The sequence below is a fragment of the Argiope bruennichi genome, chromosome 2, assembly GCF_947563725.1.
Source record: "Argiope bruennichi chromosome 2, qqArgBrue1.1, whole genome shotgun sequence".
NCBI lineage: Eukaryota > Metazoa > Arthropoda > Arachnida > Araneae > Araneidae > Argiope > Argiope bruennichi.
Window position 1 is genome coordinate 82,368,420 of NC_079152.1, and position 22,010 is coordinate 82,390,429.

A 22,010-nucleotide genomic window follows, 5' to 3' on the forward strand; every position below is an offset into this window, starting at 1 on the left:
ACTCTGATTTTTGTGTATATTTATTTCAGTCACACTGAAAAATTCACTTGGCTATGGTATGTAATAACAATAGACCATATCTTAGCAATATAGAATTGGTAAAATGTAACTTTAAAAAAACAACAACTTGTTTTTGTTACAAATTAATATTAATTTAATATTAGATGAAGTGATGGAAAAATTTATATTTGTTCGAAATTATAATTTAATATTTTTCTCGATGCCACTTTTTTACTGAAATTTATATTTTTTTTTACTTTTTTTTAAAGTTTATTTTATTAATTTTTGTCCATGTTTATGAAAATGGAATTTTATAAAATATTTTTCATTCAATTTCTGATATATTTTCGAAATTTGTAAACGTGTGTGTTTTTGTTGACAATATGCCCTTTTCATATCTACAGAACTTAATAATTACTTGATCAATTAATTTTGTTCAATTTTGACTCCATATGGTGGCGCCACCGTGTAGTAAATGTAGGGAAGATTGATTTTAATATTGCTTAATATTTGTGCAAATAAATTATAATTTAAAGAAAAAACAACAAAACAGGTTAAAAATAAAAAATTAACTTTTTTATTACTTAATAAAAATATGTTAACCTTTTTAATTGAATGTATTTATTTTAATTGATATTATGATACAGATGTAGATTGTTATGCATTAAACGCGTATTAAAACTAATAAATATATAGAATAAACCTGCAATTTAACGGGCTGATATAAGACGAAACAGTTTCGTAAAATTAGGATTTTTTTTATAAATAGTATTTAAAATTATTAGATTTCTAGCAAGATGTGAATGTAAAAAACAGCCTATAGTTATTATATTGACACAAATTTCTTAGAACTACATGTTTGAATCATGAAAAAGAATTCTCAATAATATTAGTCAGAGTTCTGTTAAATCCAATATTTATTGAAAATGAATACCATTTCTGAAACAATGTATTGATCATAAAATAAAATGTGGTTATACTGATTTAATGGTTGTTTAGTTAAAGTTAACATCATTATAATTATTAAGTAAGAGCTTTTTTTTGAGTAATAATCTATACTAATAATAAAGATGAATGTGTTCGGTGTTGGCGCTCTACAGGTCAGACCGTTTGATCTGTAACTACCAAATTTGGTACATATATACTTTGGAGGCCCTTCGGTGAGATTAAAAAAAATTGGAATTTAAACTGAATTTTGGAGTTTTTCCGCTAAAATCTGACAATATAATTTCAAAAAATAAATTTTATACCATTTCAAAATTAAAAAAAAAAAATATTTTTAATGATACTAGTTTAATAATTATGTGAATTTTCCCTGAAGTTCCCACTTTAAAAAAAATATTTTTATGACTTAATTTCCAATTATAGCTAGCAATATTGTTGCTCTGAACAATAATAACATTGTTGCGCTGGACAATAATAACATTGTAGCCCAGAAGCTGAAACCGTTCTTATTGTTTCATTAACTATCTCATCACTTTATTTTCTTCCATTGTTGAAAGCCAAAGAAGACGAATTTTATTTAATATCTGTGTAGAGACGAATTAAAAAAGTTAAAAGGTACAGTGCCTTGAAATTTAAAAGATTGAGCGGAGCATATATAAGACAATTAAAATAACTTTTTTTTTTTACTTCTAATAATTCGCCAAAATCATAAACATGAAATTACGTTTATGCGATTTAAATAAAATTAAATATAATGAATATTCCTGGTAATTACACACACACACACACACACACACACACACACACACACACACAAAAACAAAAAAAAACAAGAGCATTTGAAAGAAATTAAAATAATATTTTTTAATCCTTGATCATTTGAGGAAATCTTAAACATGAAGTTATATCTAAGAACTGAAATTATATATAGCAAATATCGCCAGCGAACCAGCCTGTCGCTCTAGCCTTCTATATTTCTCTTATCGGTAAGAAAAGGACTTAGTAAAGTTTTGTGGCCATAAACTAACAAGGAAGTTTTAAAAATCAAGGATGTATCCTATACTATTTAAAATATTTAAACCAAAGTTTTTGAAAATATAAGTACTTACACTTAAACATTTAAATATATATATATATTTTTTGTAATAATTAGTTCAGAAATAGCAAATCAAGTAAAAGTGCTAAAATTTTGTATATTTTTTGATTAACTTAATTAAATGTTTTCAGGAATAATTAAAAATAATAAATAGCAGAAATATCACGATTAGCAATAAATCCTATTCGCTTCAAAATTATCTCGTTTAAATTATACAAAACAACACAGGAAGTAACAATTTTTAAATAATTTCTATGAACGTTGATTGAAGGTGTAAATTCCATTCAAAAGCATACACCAGAGAATGGATATTTGTGTGCGCTATTTTGACCCCTGGACGTCACGACTGTCCCATAACTTACGGAAAAATTATTTTCTATTTTTATTTTAAAATGAGCAAACGATTACGGGAACGCCTAATGCTGGAAATGAGCATGAAATTTATTCTTACTTCAAATGTTTTTGCCAAACCCATATAAACTTTTCACCTTCGGCAGCACAGAAGTACTAGAAGACAGTTCAGTTACAATGATTAATGGTTTGCTTGAAGGATTCAAGTAGGTATTCGTTTGTCTCCTGTAATAATTTGATATTTATTATTTTATAATTTATTATAATTTATTTTTATATATTTATTATATTTTATTTTATAGTAAAGAATATTGTCATGCTTTATAAATTTATTTGAAATATAATTTTTTTGGTGTATAATGAAAACTTTAAAGTCAGAGAAAACGCACTGAATTTATACATCCATATAGATTCTTTAAGCTCTACGGTAATTTTTTCATACTTGTATTTAACTTGAGTTATTTCATGCAAGTAAAAATAAAATTTTGTAATGGACTTTTTACTAACTTCTTGATGTATTAGAACTTTGAAATTTTTGTGCAGTCTCAATATATTCCCAATGAATACAATATTTAGATATTTCCAGAATTTAATTATTAGTTAAGAGATTAGGTATAAATAAGCTTTAATTTCATTTGAGAGGCTTCCTTAGTGTTTAATTGAAAACAAATCATAAGATTCTATGACATTCATATAATAAATCATTAAATATATTAAAATAGTAGAAAATAATAGGCTTTTATTAGTGTTTTAAAGAATACATTTCTTCTCCATCAAAATATGACGTTAGGCATGCATATCAGTTGTCCGCTTTATTTTCTTTTATGTTGCATACATTAGATCTGCAGAGAAATTCAACCATAATGTAAATAGCAAGAAAATTATAGAATTCTGACTCAAAATTATAAAATATACATTTCATGGGAGTAAAATGTCACTTTGTACTAAAATTTCTATCTGTACCTTATGCGTTTGCAATTTCGATTTTGAATCACATATTTTTAATAAAAAAATTTACTTACATTAATAATAAAAGCATTATTTTATTAATTGTAGTTAATTCCGTATTTTAAATTTGCTTAGTAATTCAATTAAGCCTGTGATGGTTATTAGCTGTTCACGAAAGCAATCGAATTTTTAGTGTTAGGCATGAACTTTTATTAGTAAACTAGTTAATATATCCATCGTCACTCAGAATTTAAAATATTTTCATACAAAAATTAATTTTGAATAAACTATACGATGCATTGCAATCTTTTCATTATATCACTCCCCTTGATTGAGTGCCCTTGGGACTTGATAATTTTTCAGCACTTGATAAATTGAAAATCTTTTCATCACTAAACTTGAAAATGAAGGATACATCAGTTCTTTCTTTTAGCTCTTTTAGGCACCGTTAAATAACTACTTGTAACTAAAAAAATCCAAACGATATGAAAGATAAATAAAAAAAAATAATGACAGAGATTCGTTTTACTGTTACTGTATTTCAAAATCGCCTGCTATAAATTTCAAAATAATTAGTGAAAAAATTGTTCAGAAAGGAATTTGATATTATTGAAAACGTAACATTTTGAATTCTAAGTTATCACTTGTGTAAAAAAAAAAAAAAAAAAAAAAAAAAAAAAAATGCTTGAATTTGTTATAGAAAAACAGAAAAAGTTTAGTTATTTTCTAATTAATTGAATGTTTAATTAATTTTTGCCTTTTGGAAAGTTGACGGTATTTTTTATCATATTCTAGTGAGCAAACTTTGTTTGAAATCAGCTCAGTTGTTTAGGAAGATAAGTGAAACACACACACGAGTATGTACGCATGTACATATATTCATTCACGCATACATAAATAGCCACAATGTCTTTTATTCATAATAAAGTTATAACAAATGACCTTCAGAGAATTTTTAAGTATTAAATTTATGTAATATAATTATATACCGGTAGAAATATTCTTGTACTAAAAAAGTCTTTGTAGAAAAAAAATCAGTGGGAATGGGTTCATGTATATTCTCTAATAAAGGTGTTATTTTCCACCCTTCCCACCTAAAATTGTGGGTTTTGAAAACGGCCGCGAATGCTTCACATTGCATTGATGAATGATAGTGATGAAATATTGATTTTTGATTGAATTTAGTATTTTTTATTGAATCTATCGTATGATTCTTGGAAGTTATTTGGCTATTGCCCCCCCTGGTATTTGCCATTAGATATCCGAACATCGAATTTTATTTTAGATGTGTTATTTTCAACCAATCTCAGGCTGGCGCAGAACAATTGTAGCCACAAAATCACATACTAAATTTATGTGTTTAAATCATTCCATTTTTGAGTTATTGCTTTTACATGCTTGTGAAAACATGGCAGAAAGTCAACCTCAAGGCGGAATCAATTTCAAATTTGACAAGCATCTACACTTTAGATGTTAATTATGTGTACCAAATTTTATCTTGTGGTGAAAGCTTATAAGCCAGTTAACAGCTACATTACCCGATCAATTGCTTTTGTATCATGGTCATGTTACTGGACTGCGAACCACAAGGTCCCAGATTCTATCCTCGCTCATCTCAATTCGCCGCAATCTGTATAGCTAGCTCCCTTCGTTTTGTAATTATTGAAGTTTAACTTATTTTCGTGTTAATATATAAATAGTTTTTTTTAAAAATTTTTTGTATGCGAAGTATAAAAAAAGTATTGTAACTGTCAAAAAATTCGAACTTGGGATTTTGACGAATCTTTATCTTTTAAATTTCCCCGAGTTCGGGGAAAAAAAAACATTTTTGGTATTATGTCTGTTTGTCTGTAACAGAGATTCGAGTTTTACACTGAGCTCATGAAATTCGATATATGTTCTTGGTCTTTACACAAAATTTTAGATTTATAGCAAATTTTAGTAAAGACTATATTGAAGTTAACTTATTTTCGGACAGCTGGGCAGACTTCTTCTAATTGGATTTCGCTCACAATTTGTTAGAAATCTGCAAATTTTGTGTAAAGATCATATATTGAATTTCATGAGTTCAGTTCAAAATGTTTTTGTGTTGTCTTTGTTGCAAATGGACGGAAGGATGGACAGACATAATGCCACAAATGATGTTTTTCGAACTCGAAGTCTAAAATATGGAGACTCATCAAAATCAGAAGCTTGAGTTTTCTAACTATTACGATATTTTTTCTGCACTTCTGTAAAAGCTAATAATAATAATAATAATAATTTATACATCAACATGCTTTATTCAATGACTAAGAAATTTTATCGAATTTTGGCTTTATAATTGTAAATTTATTTATTCCCTAGCATTTAAATGCAAAATAAAGCAAGGCTTATTAAAATATATATCTACTTATTTAATTTTAGATTACAATATATGTTTTTTTTTTTTTTTTCAAAAAAGGGCATTACCATTATATATTAATACTTTTTAAAATCAGAAGTGGATGGCAAGATACTCAAGATACTATAGAGTCAAGATGTTTAAGCATGTTTCCTAATTTTTAAAGTCAAATGTATAGTTTGAAAATATACTATATCCGTGGCGTCGTTTCTAATTTGTTAATGGCTGAAGACGATTGACTAGAGATAAAAAAAATTACATTATGCCCAAGATGCCATTTACCTTCGCTACACTACTGATTCCATCATGTTAATTTTCAAAATTAATATAATTATATATGCGCCTCAGATTATAATTAATGTAATATCAATCCCTCCTATATGTAATGCTGGAAGATTCGCATATTTAAAAAAACATATTTTTGGGGTTTTTATCAGAATATTTTTTAATAGATTGCGTATAAATTTGATGATTCAGAACTTTTCTCGATATACTGCAAAAGAGCATATGATGAAAACTAGATCCCGATTCTAGTTTTTTGCATAGTGCATATTTAATCCATCGAGAGGAACATACTCCATTCGGAGTGTATGAAGTTTGAAGAGGAGGACTGCCGACTCTACTTTGTTTTTGTCATCTGACCATGCCTCACAATCAAGAGTGCTTTCCTAAAATAGCTTTTTTGTAGTTTCAAAATGAGATAATAATTTGAAAAAATAAATTTTTTATCATTATACTGAATTTTCTAGTTGAAAGTACTACATAATCAGACTTTGTTAAAATTTGAATTTTTTTTTTTTTGACATCCATAATCCTTTTATTCAACAAATGCAGAACATATTTTTGTATGATCAGATCTTACTTATCGGAATTATTTGATAATTCTTGTTATAGTAATAGACTTGTATTGTATGTTTAAACGGTTTGTTAATAATCCCTTCAATATACTTCCAATATTTTGTTTTTAATATTAAATTAGTGGTGAAACTTCAATGTCGTGACAGCATGTTAGACGTGTCTGTTGTTTACCCGCCTATCAAAATCAAAATAGTGACTACTTGCAGTTTTTGATAAACAATTGAAATTTATCCATGAAAAGCGCCATCATTTGCACTTTAAAAAGCAAGCTCACTTTATATATATATATATATAAAATCACCCTATTGGAATTAATTGAAGTGCCATCTCTGGAATGTGACAAATACACATTTATGCATAACGATATGTAAACTTATAATTAAATTTTCATTCATTCAGCTATTACATCATATACTTTTTCTTCTTACAAAATGCGTGGTGCATTCCAAAATTAAATTGGCGAGGTGAATTTAATTTGTATAATATAATGTAAGCAGGAAATAATTTCGTTAATTATTCAACTCCTTCCTGTTATTATAGTTTGACTTTAATATCAGCAGAAATTTCCATTCGAAGATTATTGATAAACTATTTATTATAAAACTTGGCATAACGTATTGATATTTTCTATCGTCATTTTACTTTTGTTTATGAAAATAAGTATTTGTATGTTTTAAATGTAATGTAATGTTTGTGTGTAAGAAATTGTAAGTTTTAAATTCTGGAATCTTTTAAATCCCTGATTTGAATTCCTCTCGTGTCTTACATAGTTGAACCACGTATTTTCTTTCATTATATGCTATGAAACTAGATAGAGTAGCATTAAATATGATCGCTAAGTATTCTTCTGCAGTAATAGCATCATTAGAAGCAAAAGAACACTTAATCAATGCCTTAACTAACGACGATATCTGCATAACAATTTACGAATTTTTCTAAACTCTTCATGATAACTTTTTTAGGTTTCTAATTGCGTTTAATAGCCGTGTGTCTTAAAACACAATATGAAAATGGTTAATGACACAATAAGCTAAAAAGTAATTGTTTAATAATTACTCATTAATTAATATGTTAAGTGCGGAATATTTTCTGATGAAGTAGCGTTGATTTAAATGCTATATTTTTCTAAATACTTACAAAATTGCGTTACAAAATTATCTTTACTGCTAAGGAATTTTATTTAATAACGTTAATCAGAATGGTTAAGATTGAGATTTAGAACTGTATTAATTTATATTTAAGAATTTACTCATTGAATAATGGTCGTAATTCATAGTACTCTTTTACCAGTTATTTTCTTAAATGTAAATAAGAAAAATAGAAAAAAGAAATTCTTACAAATTTCACAGTTAACTAAATTTATTACAAATTAAATTTTAGTTCACCACGTATATCATGAATTTTTCAGGTTTTCTTTTATTATGGGATATTGAAAACTAATTATACTCATGATTTACATTAAAATTTTCATTAAAAAAGTAGAAAGCAACAGTTACTGTAAGGACATTCAATAAATATATTTCTTTATATAATTTATTCGAGGTTAAAAAATTCTCTCAGCAATTTTTTTGTAGAAATTTGAGTTATTTTTAAACATGGCCATTTCTTTCTCACTATTATATCATGGTACAATTTATGATATTGTACTAATTGATGTCTATTATATGCTGAGCCAAATGGTACTAAATGTATATTGTACATCATTATATTCAATTTCTTATCCTTCGATTAATTTTTTTTATTTTCATTTTTCAATAGGATAATGTTTATAATTTGGCATACGATATGCATAGTGCAAAAATCTTTCAAAACGCTCTGTGAGGTAGATCGCAGGACTAGAATTCAAAATTCATGTATATATATATATATATATATATATATATATATATATACATATATAATATTTGTTATTTTATATTTTTTTGTAAGCACTTTATCTTTTCTATAATTAAGAGTCATTCATAAAAATGAAGTAAAGACAAAGAAATCAAAATAATATTTTATGCATGATGTTTCAAACTACAGGTTCAAATATCCATCAATTAAAAAAAAATTAAACTTTATAATATTATATCTATCCATCAATTGTTTTTGCCCTCTTCTAAAAACGTTTTCTTATCCTCGGAGTAAAAGCTATTTATCAACGATCAGGAACACTTTTTCTTGTAATTTTCTCCTGCTCCGTTTGCGAGCCATAAAAACAATCCGCAAATAAAACTATACAAAATATTTTCATTTATACTGGTCTGTATCTATGTCAGCAGCATTTATTTTAACAGCACAATTGACACGCATGGTTTCTCCAGGGAAATAAAGAAAGGATCTGTCAAGAAATTTCCTTGTAAATTTGATTTGCACTCTCTCTTATAAACATCCAAAAAAGAAATTGACATCTCATTACCTATGCTACGCGTAGAAGGTTTTAGATCAGAAAATTCCCCGATTTTCTGAATGACTTGCAATATTTCTTAATGACGTCATTTTACCTAATGTCCGGGATGATCTAGGTTGGATGACCTACTTTCGAAATCTTCAGTCGGGACAATGAACCTGACCCTCTCGCCCGTTTGTAAAAGAACGGGCCTCACTTAAAGTAAGACAACCAATGAGAAGACAGCCGCACCTGAGATGACGCCAAATTAGCAAGTTGGCAGAATTTTTCGATTCGTATCATTCCGTTCTGATGGTAGCGATAGCACTATCTCACCTGGGAAATGGCGCATTGTAGAAATCTCGCCGTTATGCAAGATTGCCTTTTCTGGTAACCCAACTTGCAGACCTAAGCGTAACTTTCCATGTGTTGTAAATATACATATGGGGACAAGGAGTTACAATCGTAATGACAGAAATTAAGCGCGGGAATTTCGTGGATTTTTGTATAGAAATGTGATCGCCAAAAGACAGTTATGTTGGTTGTGCATGTGTTTGTTTTATTGTGTTCTTCTCTGCACGTTTTAGTGACAGGTAACATCATTTTGTTTGATTTACACATTTTGAATCTTGGTAACAATAACGTGTTAGATATAAGCAAAGCTATACTGATAACACTTCGTGAATACAGTGGTTATATTTTATAGCTTTATTAAATTCTTTTATCTTTACTTTTGTATAACAAATCAATTTTACGCTAAAAATGAATTTAAATTTGAATTCTGAATACAATTTTAGAATATAGCGAAAAGAATTATTTTATATACGTTATAGAGAGGTTATCTGCGAAATTCTATTGTAAACCATGTTGCCAGTTTTAAGAAAGTTACTTTTAATTTTCAAAAATCATAATTTTCTATTTGAAACTTAGAAAAGGTTTTTACATAGACGCTCCAAAGATTGAATATTTTTTAATGAATAAATTTCCTTAAAATCTTTTTTAAACAAAAATTATTAAATGAACAGTTTAAAGTTAAGCTCAGTTGGATTACGAATTGTAAAAAGGGAAACTTGTTAATGAGTTTTTTTTTTTCGGTTTTAAATGTATGATCCTCTTATAAACGAGAGTTATTAAATATTCGCAACGAATTAAGTGGCCTCTAAATTATTATTGAAAATTTAGATGATATTTATATTTTACTGAGCATCTCCAACTAACATAAAAGTGAAGAAAAACAACTTTTTTTATCAATAAATGTAGTTTTGCAAACTAAATACTAGCCAGTGAAATAAAAGCACTGCGGTGTTCTTTGCCTATTTTTGCGTATGTAAGTCATCTTAAGGTTCAATGAGTTGCTAAATAACTTAATAATATCTCTTTATAGTGATTTTATAACTATAAACATGTGAAATATTAAAATGATATATTATTTAAAAGAGTTCGGAAGTTGCAATTTTTTTTCCTGAATAGTTAGGATATCTCTGCAATTTTAAATATTAGAATTAGTTCTGACATTAAAAAATATTACTTCTGCCATATTGGATTGAATATAATACCAAAATGAAAAAAAAAAATATTGTTAAAAATGGTGGTTAATGAAATATTATTTTTTTAAAATAAGAATTTATGCATTAAATGTGAATTGCTATCTTCTGAAACCTAAGTACGATATCATTTATTTTTTTACTAAACATTCTGTATTAGAATATACAGAAAATTATTGAAACAGTATTGCGTGTTCCTAATTATAGGAAATATCTTTAATAAAAAAAATAATAATCAAAATATTACGATGAAAGTATGTTATTGCCTCCATAGTCATAAAAAAATTCTTCAAATGTACGAGTTACTAATATCCTAGTAGCTAATAAATACTGCAAATTAAGAGTAATATACAGTATATAATAGATAACTTTAAAAAAAATTAATCACAATAGTATAAGAATTTTAATTTAATGATATTATATCCAATTATGAAGCTACTTGAGAGATATTTAGAGATGGATTTTGTAATTTTATCCAGTGGTCAGGCGATGAGGACGACGATTTAATCGGTTTCATATTCTCTTTAAAAATATAACTGTAGAAGCCAAATGATTTAATTTGATTTATTGATTGACCATTTCAAAACTGAATGAAAACTAATATAAATAATGAAAAAATTCGATATTTTCACTTTAACCTATATTTATTATTATAATAGTGTTGTTGTTGTAGTTACTTATGGCACTTGTCATAGACAAGCCCGCTGACAAAGTCAGTGAATTATTATATTTACTCCTCCTTTAGTTTTTAAAGAGTGATAAACTCATATGAATCCTTTTTATTTATTTCTTCAGATAGGGTAAATTGGGAACATTTGTATCACCAAGAAATAAAATTTTTAGTTTTAATCTCATGAAATGAAGAGTATTCCTTGATTGCAGGAAAGGTTTGATGTCCTGAAAGCTGATAAATTATCTTTTAAAAATGTAGTTAACAGCAGCGCCTTCTTAAGATAGAAAGATAACGTTTATTCTATTACTTTAAAAAAAATTTCTATTGGCATAATTTTTTTTTCATTTAATTGTATGAAAAATAAGACTTCAATATTTAAAAGCATTTACGATCAGTTAAATGTTTTTAAAAATTTATTTCATCAGAATAATTTAATTTTAAGAGGTTCAGAATAAAAAAAACTTTACATTTTTTTAGAGTTCCAATTTATGTAATATTCAATATATATTTTAATTTTTAATTCTATTAAAATGAAAATAAATTTATTGTAATGGTTAAATTTAAATTCATATAGTATGCAAATTTTGGAATGACTTTTTTTTTCTTCCTGAATATACTGATTTGTGATTATATGCTTTAAGATTATCGCACCACAGCATATCGATTCGATTTTTGTCTTTAGAAAACAAATGATTTGAGATCCAAATATTTTTCTGCGTTTTTATAATGAAAACAGTTGATTCGTTGTATATATGTACATATATACTAAATTTTATGTCAGATATAATTTATTGGCAAAACGAAGCCTGTAATACAATTGAAAGTTTGACATTTTCATTGCCAGGAATGTCCCAATTTCCTTAAGAAATGATTTCTTTCCAATAATTCCTTATGGTATAAATTCTATGTTGATTCTTTTTCATTGATATGAATTAATGCATATTTACGCCATTAATTTTGAAATTTGATTTCCTGAATCAACGCATTATTTCTCATTATTCTGCGAGCATATGAAGTACACAAAAATTTTTGCTATAGAAGAAAAATAAAAGGACATTCATTTCATCGGGGAATAATTACTATTGAGTTTTGGCTTACTATCAAAAATTGAAGACAAGCGCGTGGAATTTGCCGCGTAAAATTAAATTAATTATGCCTTGTAGCTGGTTTAATTATGCAATTATTAAAAACTCAATAATTAATGATGTGACAATATTTTGGAGTAATCGTATATTTAGAGTAATTTTATTCTCGTATAACCTTATAGTTAAAAAAAATATTTGATTAATTTTTGTTTTATATTCTTTCTTTATCTGAAATCGAGGTAAAAACTGTCTGTACTTCTTCCTAGTACATAAAAGCGGATTCATTCAGTTATAGTTTATAAAATTTAATTTTTTTCACAGATAGAGAGATGGTATGCACTGTTTACTAACCGCATCCTCCTACAAGTTTGTTAAAAAGATAAACTACATTTTTCTGTCTGGTTCATCCGCCACTGGCCTAGTAATCTAGTTAGTAGAAGAAATTTTATCGACTTTCAGTGAAATATCCTTGTTTTTGTTATTAATCTGAATAAATGCAGTCTGAAATGGAATCTAAAGAATTCAGCTGTATTAATTTATATTTAAAAATAATTTGAATAATTTAAGAGTGTTTGTAATATTATCTTTTATCTTAAATTAATAATTTTTATTTTTATCGTATGGTTTTCAAAAATGAAACACATGATTACTATAGATTTTCATTCACCATTTATTTTTTAATATTGATTTATCATATTTACTTAAATTTTTCTCTAATTGACAAACAGTCTTTCTGAATGTTTCTTATGTAGTGTAATTGAGATTAGTCTTTATTTTAAAATCGAAACTATAGATTCACTTTCAATTTATTTGAATTATTAGCTATAATAATTAATAGATAAAATGTTTAAAATAAAAAAAAATGTCTAACACTTTTGAAGAATCGCTTTAAAAAAAAGAGAACCAATTTTGAGCAGAAATTTAGTTTTAGAAGGAAAAAAAAAATCTAAAGATTGTTCAAATAGGATGAACAAGAAAAAGCGTAATAAAATTTACAGCAAAAAGATATAAAAAAATTTAGCTAGAAGGAATTTAATTAATTTAATTTGGGATGGTAAAGAAGAATTCGAAAAATTTGATTCACCACTTTCATCATTTTATGAAAATTCATAAGCAAAAATACTTTCTAAAGATTTTGTTGCGCTGAAAGACATATCTGGATTTTCTATTTTATTTTACTGTAAGTGCTTTTACTGCGCGTTTACTTTCAAAACTTCTGTGCAACATCCAAAAAGGATTTTAAGAACTTATATTATATGTTTTTTAAGAACTATCATGTTTAGTTTTCTTAAAATATCTATAGAGTGCTAGGAAATGTTTTAGGAATTCAGTCAGTGTTGCATCATTGTTTGCGCATTGTTAATAACTTATTTATGGTTTTGGTTATTTATTTTGGTTTTTAATTTTTTTTCATTAAAATTCTATAAAATCATTAAAAATTCATTTAGAATTAGTTTCTTTCATGGATCCTAAAAAAGATTTCAGTCGTAAAATTATAAAAATAGGACAAGATCATAATTTTTAAAATAATTCCCAAATATTATTATTCATTGAAGCATTTTGACTTTTATTTTTTAATATATTTTAATTTTTTTTTTCACTACGCAAATAATTAGTATGGCGTATATATCATTTCATATGTACTCTGTAGATAACAAATATTTTTGTTTTAAGTGCAATGCTTATTATAGCAGAATGAATAGCATTCTCTGATTAAAAACTGAATGTTGTACTGACGGTACAGCATTCAGTACTGATAGTACACAAATCAAGCGGACACTTATGTAAAGCCAGAGTGAGTAGTCTCCCTGAAACTCTCTCACATGCTTCGTAATAAAGGTAATAATTCCATTTCCCCCTCGTATAAATATTGTGGATCTTAGACAAGGACGTTAACACCACGACTATTCACATTTTCAGTCCCTCAAATGAGTATTTAGTGCTTCGCAATGTATAGTGATGATGATGTCGTGTCCGCGGCGTTACCAGGGAAAGGGGGTGCATTAGCTTCTGAGGGTAAAGACCCCTGAGCACCCGAGGGCAGAAGTCTGACTTCTAGCTCATATGAAGATGAAACTCACACATTCGCTTGCTCAACCCCTTTTTACAGGGGGGAACATTCACACACTTCACAGATAGAACACAGATGGAGAACAACCATGACCGAACCGGGATTCGAACCCGGGACGCCCAGATCACGGGGAAGATGCGCTACCTCTATGCAAAGACACCGGCAATATATAATTAAAAAAGCCGATAATGCATTTTTAGAATTTTTCTTCATAGACCGATTCAACCCAAAATTTGATTAAAATATACAATTTTGATAACAATATCACACATCAATTTTAATTCCCTACATCAGTGAAGTTTTGAGTTATCGCGCTTACTAGCATGCGAATGGACAAACGGACAGGCGGTCATACCATTGATAGATTTAATTCAAAATTTAATACGAATAAAGCTTAGGAGCTGTTAACGTCTAATTATTAGAATCTTTATTTCTGTTCGAGCAGAAGACAGCCAGACAAATTTCCTGTAAATGCATTTCATTCAAAATTTAATAAAAATCTACAGATTTGGTATAAAGACCATAGGTTATATGTTTTTTCTGTTTAGATTCAAAGTTTTTTGGGATTATCGTGTTCCGACGCAGACAGACAGATAAAATTCAGAAACACGTTTTCAGGACTTAGGGAAGTCTGAAATGGTGAGATTCTCCGAAATCTCGAGGTCGGAATTTTTTTTGACAATTATAATACATTATTTTTATATACTTCGTATATAAGAAAGTAAAAAAAGTTGTATTATTTGGAACAAATACTTTTTATCTAGTTAATTATTGAGGATTAAGTTTCTGTTTTTCCTTAGGAATTAAAAAAAATAGATCTTAGCACTTAAAAGTGAATTTATGTTTTGCATCTTTTGTACCATGCATTTAACATTTAGTGGCATGGAATTCATTCACTACATTTTAAGTGTCCGCTTTTAATCTTTGTCCGTAAATAACTTCGCAACTGTTAGAGAAAAGCATATAATATCAATTTGAAAAATATTTTAAATGGGATAAAGCATTATACTGTATGTTGTTTAAGTCCATTAATGCTCTGATGAAAAAATTACTGATTTAAATTTGAATTTCATTTCTTTTAAGCCAATCAATAGCTTTATGAACAAGTGATATCCATTAATTCCCGGATCTTGCACGAGGTGACTATTAAAATGTTCTAATATATAATAAAGTCATGATATTCAATATGTCATAACTTTGTCGATTTTACTTGCAAAAGAATACAATATTTTTGTTAGTGCTTCAAGGATATTTTACACAATATGACTAATAAGACCGAGGAAATATATAAAAAATTTTGACGCCGTAATTTTTTCAGTAATACATTATCTAAACAACATAAGATATAATTATTTATATCACTTAAAGCTTTTTCCAATTTGTATGTATGTCAATCCTAACCATTCAGAAATTAATAATTTGGTGATGGCTAGAATAAATACTCTGTGTAAGAACTAACTTTTAATTAATATGAATGTTTTGCAATTATCTCTGATATCTTTCTTATTATCATATTATTTTGAAAGCGAGGCTTTAAGGCTACATGGGTCATTTTCTGTAAGGTTATTTGTGACTATGGTAGGTTGATTTGAATAATTTTTTTAATTTTTTAAACATACAAAACTTTGTATTGTTTATAATTAACTAGCTAATGAAGTTATTAGTAATTAATAATGAATTAATGAACGAAAAAGGCGAATACAAAATTCTAAAATAGAAGAAAAAATGTATTTTTTTTTCCAGTTAAGTCTTTTATATGTGTCTATTCATAAAACTATGAAATATTAAAAATTTATCTTTAATATTCTTTAAAATATTTAAATTTAATAAAATTAAATTCTCATAACTCATTAAGTTTATAAATTTGGAATAGGTACAAGTAAGTTTTATAAATTTTAGTCTGTTATATAACATCGGATTTATAACTTATTCTATTTTTGTTAGATATTTAAATATTTAAAAATTTACTCAATAAGCATTTGCTTTCTCTCTCTCTAATAATAATAATTTTTTCTAAAACAATAGCAAATGATATTTCAATAGATCATTTGCATACGCATTTGTATATAATTATATTTAAACAAATACTTGCTTTTTAATTATCATAATAATTAAGTGAAAATGATGAAGCAGATAGGAATCTGACTGATTATACTCGAATAAGTATTAAATTGACGCATGTTGTTTTTAATTATCTTAATAATTAAGTGAAAATAATGAAATAGATAGGAACATGACTGATTAAACTGGAATAAATATTAACATTATCCTAATATATTATAATTCATAATGTTTTTGAAAAATTATTTTTTTTGCAACTAGACTAATGAAATTTTCTTAAGCGAACTGCCTGCGAAATCCTGTCAGTTCTACTTCCTTATGCATTTGCTTGATTTGCTTAGTCGATAATTCTTCATTGTCGTCTTCCACCCAAAAACTATTAAGTTATGGTAGGTAGGCTAAAAAATTTAATTTTCTGGGCCCACTGCGTGCCAAATATGGTAGGTTTATATCCAATGATCTACCCTGAAAGCGTTTTAAATAAATTTTTTCATCATATTTGTAGAATTATGCAATGCACAGATCGTATGCCAAACTGTAGCAATTATCATGCTAAAAAATTAAAAAATCATAGCATAAAGAAATAGTTGTACAGATATTAGAGTTGCATTTGGTTTCTTAAAAAAAATCTGCTTCATTTTTAGCTGTGATTTATATGCTGGATTTCTATTTTGTTAAATTTAAGCCCTTCATTGAAACAGAATGCGTTAATGGTGTTAATTTTTGAAATTGGATTTTATTTCTCTTGAATTTTAAACATTATCAACTTCATTATTCCGTACAGAGGTACAAATCATTTTCTAACACATCAAAACTGAAGAAAGTCTCACGTTTAAAAATTACCTCCAATTAGTAGTTTTTATTTCAGAATTGTCAAATCAGAATGAATTTAGTACCAGTTATTCCTTATTTCTTCCTATTATGTTATAAAATTATGTTTTATAATGTTCTACCCATCATGTTTTGCAATTGCATGTTTGATACAAAGTACTGAGACTTAAATTGTTAAAGAAAATTCAATTTTGGGGATATATTTTTAGTTTATATTTATTTTTTCTTATATAGAAGAAAAGGTGTATATTTTATAATTTATATCATTTAATTTTATTTGATGTGCAACTTTTCATAAAAGCCGGTGAAATATTTAATTTAAAAAATGGCATTTTTTTGAAATTTAATATTTTGGAAAGGATTATTTTTTGAATGCATTTGTTCTTTGATATTGAGGTTGAATAGTAGCTTATTGATCTTTACAACAAAAACAAAAAGGATTTTAGTCATTTTTATGCGTTCCTTAATTGAAATCTTATTTTATTTTCAATCTCTCGACATGTTCTACTCAAAAGGCATCCTTTCTGCATGGATAAAAACATGCGATTCTTCAGAGAAATATTCGGAGGAAAAAAGATTTATTTTAATAATCAGTCTCTTCAAAAGATTAGCTGTTTCGCTAAAAATATCGGTCATATTGGATTTCAGATAAATCGTTTAGATAAAACTTCATGCCCATGGTTTCGCCGAATTGTCTGATACTAAAGTGGTGTTATTTTCATCGTCTTATTTAAGTTCTGTTTATTGTGTACATGAACCTTTCTAATGGAGACCAATCCGATGACATCATATCACTATCAAAAATATAAATGTCCATTTCAGCTATCTTCTAAATTTTGCAGTATTAGAACTTCACTTGTTCGTTTGTCTTGTATATGGAGATTGCACACATGGAGATTAAATAGAATCTTTTTTTTTCTTAGTTTTCAACAACGGAAAATCATGCTATTAAATATATGATGAAACAATGAAAACAGTTTGAATTTCACAGCAACAATGTAATTTATCGTTGGAAATTAAGTAAATAATATTTTTTAAAAATTGCCAAAATTCTGAGAAATTCGCATGATTTGTTAATTGGCATCATTAAAAAGAAGGCATTTTTTTTTAATTTTCAAAAAACACAAAATTTATTTTTTTAAAAAATTTTTGAAAGTTAAAAGTGCAATGTTTTCGGAAGTTTCGGGAAATCCCAAAAAGCAGCTAAATTTTTAATTAATTAAAATTTTTTAAAAAAAATCTCTTATGGTTTCCACCCTCTAATGTAAACTATGTAAAATGTCATAAAAGAAATGGCTCTAAGTTCCCACTCTCTAAGGTATATATGTACTAAATTTGGTATTGTAATTGGTTTTTAAAACTTGTTCTTATCCTATGGTGCAGGTGGTTAGATAAAATCGTATTTACAACCAAATGCCAAAAGAATGAAATTCCGGTTTCAATCAAGAGAAGAAGGAAGGTTAGCTGTTCGGTCGGAACAGAGATGTTGTGAATGTGATGGGAATAGTAATTTCTACTCCCTAAAGAACCCTCAATATAAAGAAGGCATAAGAAAAGATAAGATCCAGATATTTTTCTATGGCGCTCTGGCATATCTGATTTCTGTAAAATTAAAACATAAAAAAGTAATGCTTATGCTTTTAGAAGCTCTTTCAAAAGGTATAAGTATTTGTCCAATTCTTCATGCTTATTACAGATGCCAGAATGGATGATTATCTGAATCTGAATAGGGTCTTAGAAGTTCTTTAAAAACATGGTCAGTTTGTAAAATGAAGTCGCAATCCGTGTTTGATTTCACTATAAAAAGTCTTTGTTTTTTTACAAAATAAGCTATTGTGTATTTGAACAAATCAAATAATTATAATGTAAAATGCAAGGCGACTTTATTTGAATGGTGTATTATTATGGAAATGGAAAGGTTAGAGTCGATGCAAACAAAGTTCTGCTTGAAAAGATGCGTATGTCATAAGAATCTCATTGATGCCTGTTCAATTTTATACCCTTAAAAATTTTACTATTTTACAAAATTTTAGATGATGTTTGGCTTTATACTACAAACCAATAAAGTTTAGATTTGTAAGTAAATTGGCGATTTGATTTTTTTTATCATATTATAAAGATATAATCTTTTAACCGATGTTTCCTTCATGATATAATAAAACTTTGAATTTTATATATTTGTTTATTCTAGAATAACAATGAATTATTTTAATATTTTCAGAAGCTAATAACTAACTTTTAATTGAATGAAATTTTTATTGAGGCCAATGGTATTTATCCTCAGTGGATATTTTTTATCTTGGATATCAATAGTTTTATCTGATTGTAAGTAGTAAATATTAAAATTAAAAACAGAATATAGTAATCCTCTCATTCCTAATATCATTTGAATTCAGGTACCTCAGAGCACTGGAGTTAGAGAGTCTCTTTCAATCTTAATAAAAATTCTCTATTCTGTCAAAAACCGCAATGGAAGAGGGTATTCATAAGGGGTTAATATACATAAGAGGATCCCTTTAACTGGAGGCTATTAAGCAAATGAATGTTCCGAAATCCTTTGAGAATTTTCTGAAAACTCCTGTCCTTAAATCATCTGAATGATCGTCTATAACGAGCAAAGCACGCGCCATGGGTATTCAATCAATCGCATTTAACGTAAAGGGAAGTATAATTTCTCCATAATATCTAGGTGTCTCCGTCGCCCGCCGTAGTTTTGTTGAACGGATGCTTGGAATCTTTCAGTATTAATAGAGTTAACGTTCTTAAATAAACTTCTTCTTTTTGCATATTAAAAGTGTGTTTTAAAATCCATTACTTTGGAATTAATTATTTAATAGCTATTTGTTAAATTGACGCTTCAATGTTTATGACAAAGATTATTAATTATTATATTCTTATACCACTTATAATACTACATCACAATTACAAATGCATTACTATACGCGAAAGCGCTCGATTTTCTTGTATCCAGTGAAGGGCCGCGGTGGCCTGGTGGAAATGGTCTCGGCTTCGGAACCGGTGGGTTTTAGGTTCGTGACCCGATTCTACCGATGAACCGTCGTGTAAGGGGGTCAGTTGCACGTTAAATCGCATTGACGTTAAATCATGACCAAACGTCCTCCCGTTGGTGTGGTGTGGTGTGGTGTGGTGGGGTGAGGGGGGTGCCAGCTCAGGCGTCGTCCTCATCATCTGACTGCGGTTCAAAATGACGAGGTCCGTCCCAAAAATAGCCCTAGTGTTGCTTCAAACGGGACGTTAATATAACCAAACCAAACGTATCCAGTGAAACTTCTTTTGTACGTCGTTTCCTCCTTTTAGGCCCTTGGCTCTAGGGGCATTAAATTCCAACCAATTAACCAATAAAATCCCTTAAGTTCGTATTTCATTGTAAATATATTTCCATGTAAAGCTTTATAACGTCACTAGCCCTAGACAATGTATCGTCTAAAATAATAGACAAAAGTGTTTATGATATAAAACTAATTGATAGTAATTTAGTAAGAATCTATACTCAAACATGACCATACTAACGGTATTTTTTCGAAATAGAATTAAAGTTCACGTATATCCTTGCGATTTTCCGGACAATAAAGGGAAAGTAAGAAGGAATTATAGTGATAAAGTTATTTTTTTTATTTCTATTTATTATATTGTGATGTTAGAGAAATAAAATATGTATTTTATAATAAGAATTACATTTTGTTAATTATTTTGTGATAAAAAATAAAATAAATAAAAAATGTCTCTGCATGGAAGGATGATTGAAATAAAAGTGCTATAATTACTATGGTGAGTTGTTGAATTATTTATTTAAAATTGATTTTTTTGGAAAATGTAAAACTTTTATTAATTCTGCCTGAATATTAGTAAAAAACTAAAACTATTAGGAAATCCCAATAAAACATTGGATTTATATTATTTGATTTTTTTTGTTTCAATAAAGAAAATAATTTATTATATTTTGAATAAAAATTTGTAACTACTTCTTGAACAATGTATTAAATAGATTTCAAATTATTAAGGATTGTTCGCCTATCTGGCCCCACGTTCAATTAAAAAAATCTTTTCAGATTCAAAAGATTCCGTTTGCTATATTTTGAAATGACATCCTATGAAATCCACTGTTCTTTTTTTCAAAATTGTGAGCATATTGGATTGGCATATTGGATTTTTCAAAATTGTGAGCATCTAACTGCTGGATATATGGCATATACCACCAATTGCATTTATTTTTAGCGTTTCATATTCAAGAAGTAAATTTCACCATGATAAAAAAAAATCCCAAAAGATTTTAATCATGATTCGGCTTCTTCTTCTGAAAGGTCTACTGCTGTTCAACGCTTGTGTTCGTGTCAAGAAATCCATGTATTTCAATGAACCCGATCCAAAACGGCGCATTCGCATTCAGAGGAACGTTTTGTCAGAATTGCGGCGGTTTGCAAAAGACTTCGTTATCCTTTGTCGCTGAAGCGAGGGATTCATTTATCCGCAGTCAGGGTGCGTAGCTACAGTTTCCGCTCTGCACGGTGGAAACGTTCCGTGCAGAAACCGGGAAATCGAATAATGAATGATTGAATGCGGAGTTTTGCTTTTACTGAATGAAAGCAAAACAGTGAACATTTTTTTAAAAACTAATTTCTTTTTTTATTTAATGAAAATATCTTATAAAGAGGGAAAGACATGTAGTTTTAGAATAAAAATGAACTACTTAGATGAAAAAAAAGTTGCTTTATGATGCATTTATTTAAAGGAATAAGAGAAATTTTGTGACTACCCTTGCCGTTATTTTGTGA

The 22,010-nt window shown here is 27.7% G+C and overlaps 1 protein-coding gene across 1 annotated transcript in view; it reads left to right on the top strand.

Moving 5' to 3' along the window:
• Window positions 1-9,440: 9,440 nt before the first annotated feature.
• LOC129989343 (uncharacterized) overlaps window positions 9,441-22,010 on the top strand; it is a 66,699-nt gene continuing 54,129 nt past the window's right edge. The window contains exon 1 of the mRNA XM_056097829.1: window positions 9,441-9,545. Within this exon, the coding sequence (XP_055953804.1) occupies window positions 9,488-9,545 (58 nt within the window). The 5' untranslated portion in view covers window positions 9,441-9,487. The remainder of the gene's footprint in view (window positions 9,546-22,010) is intronic.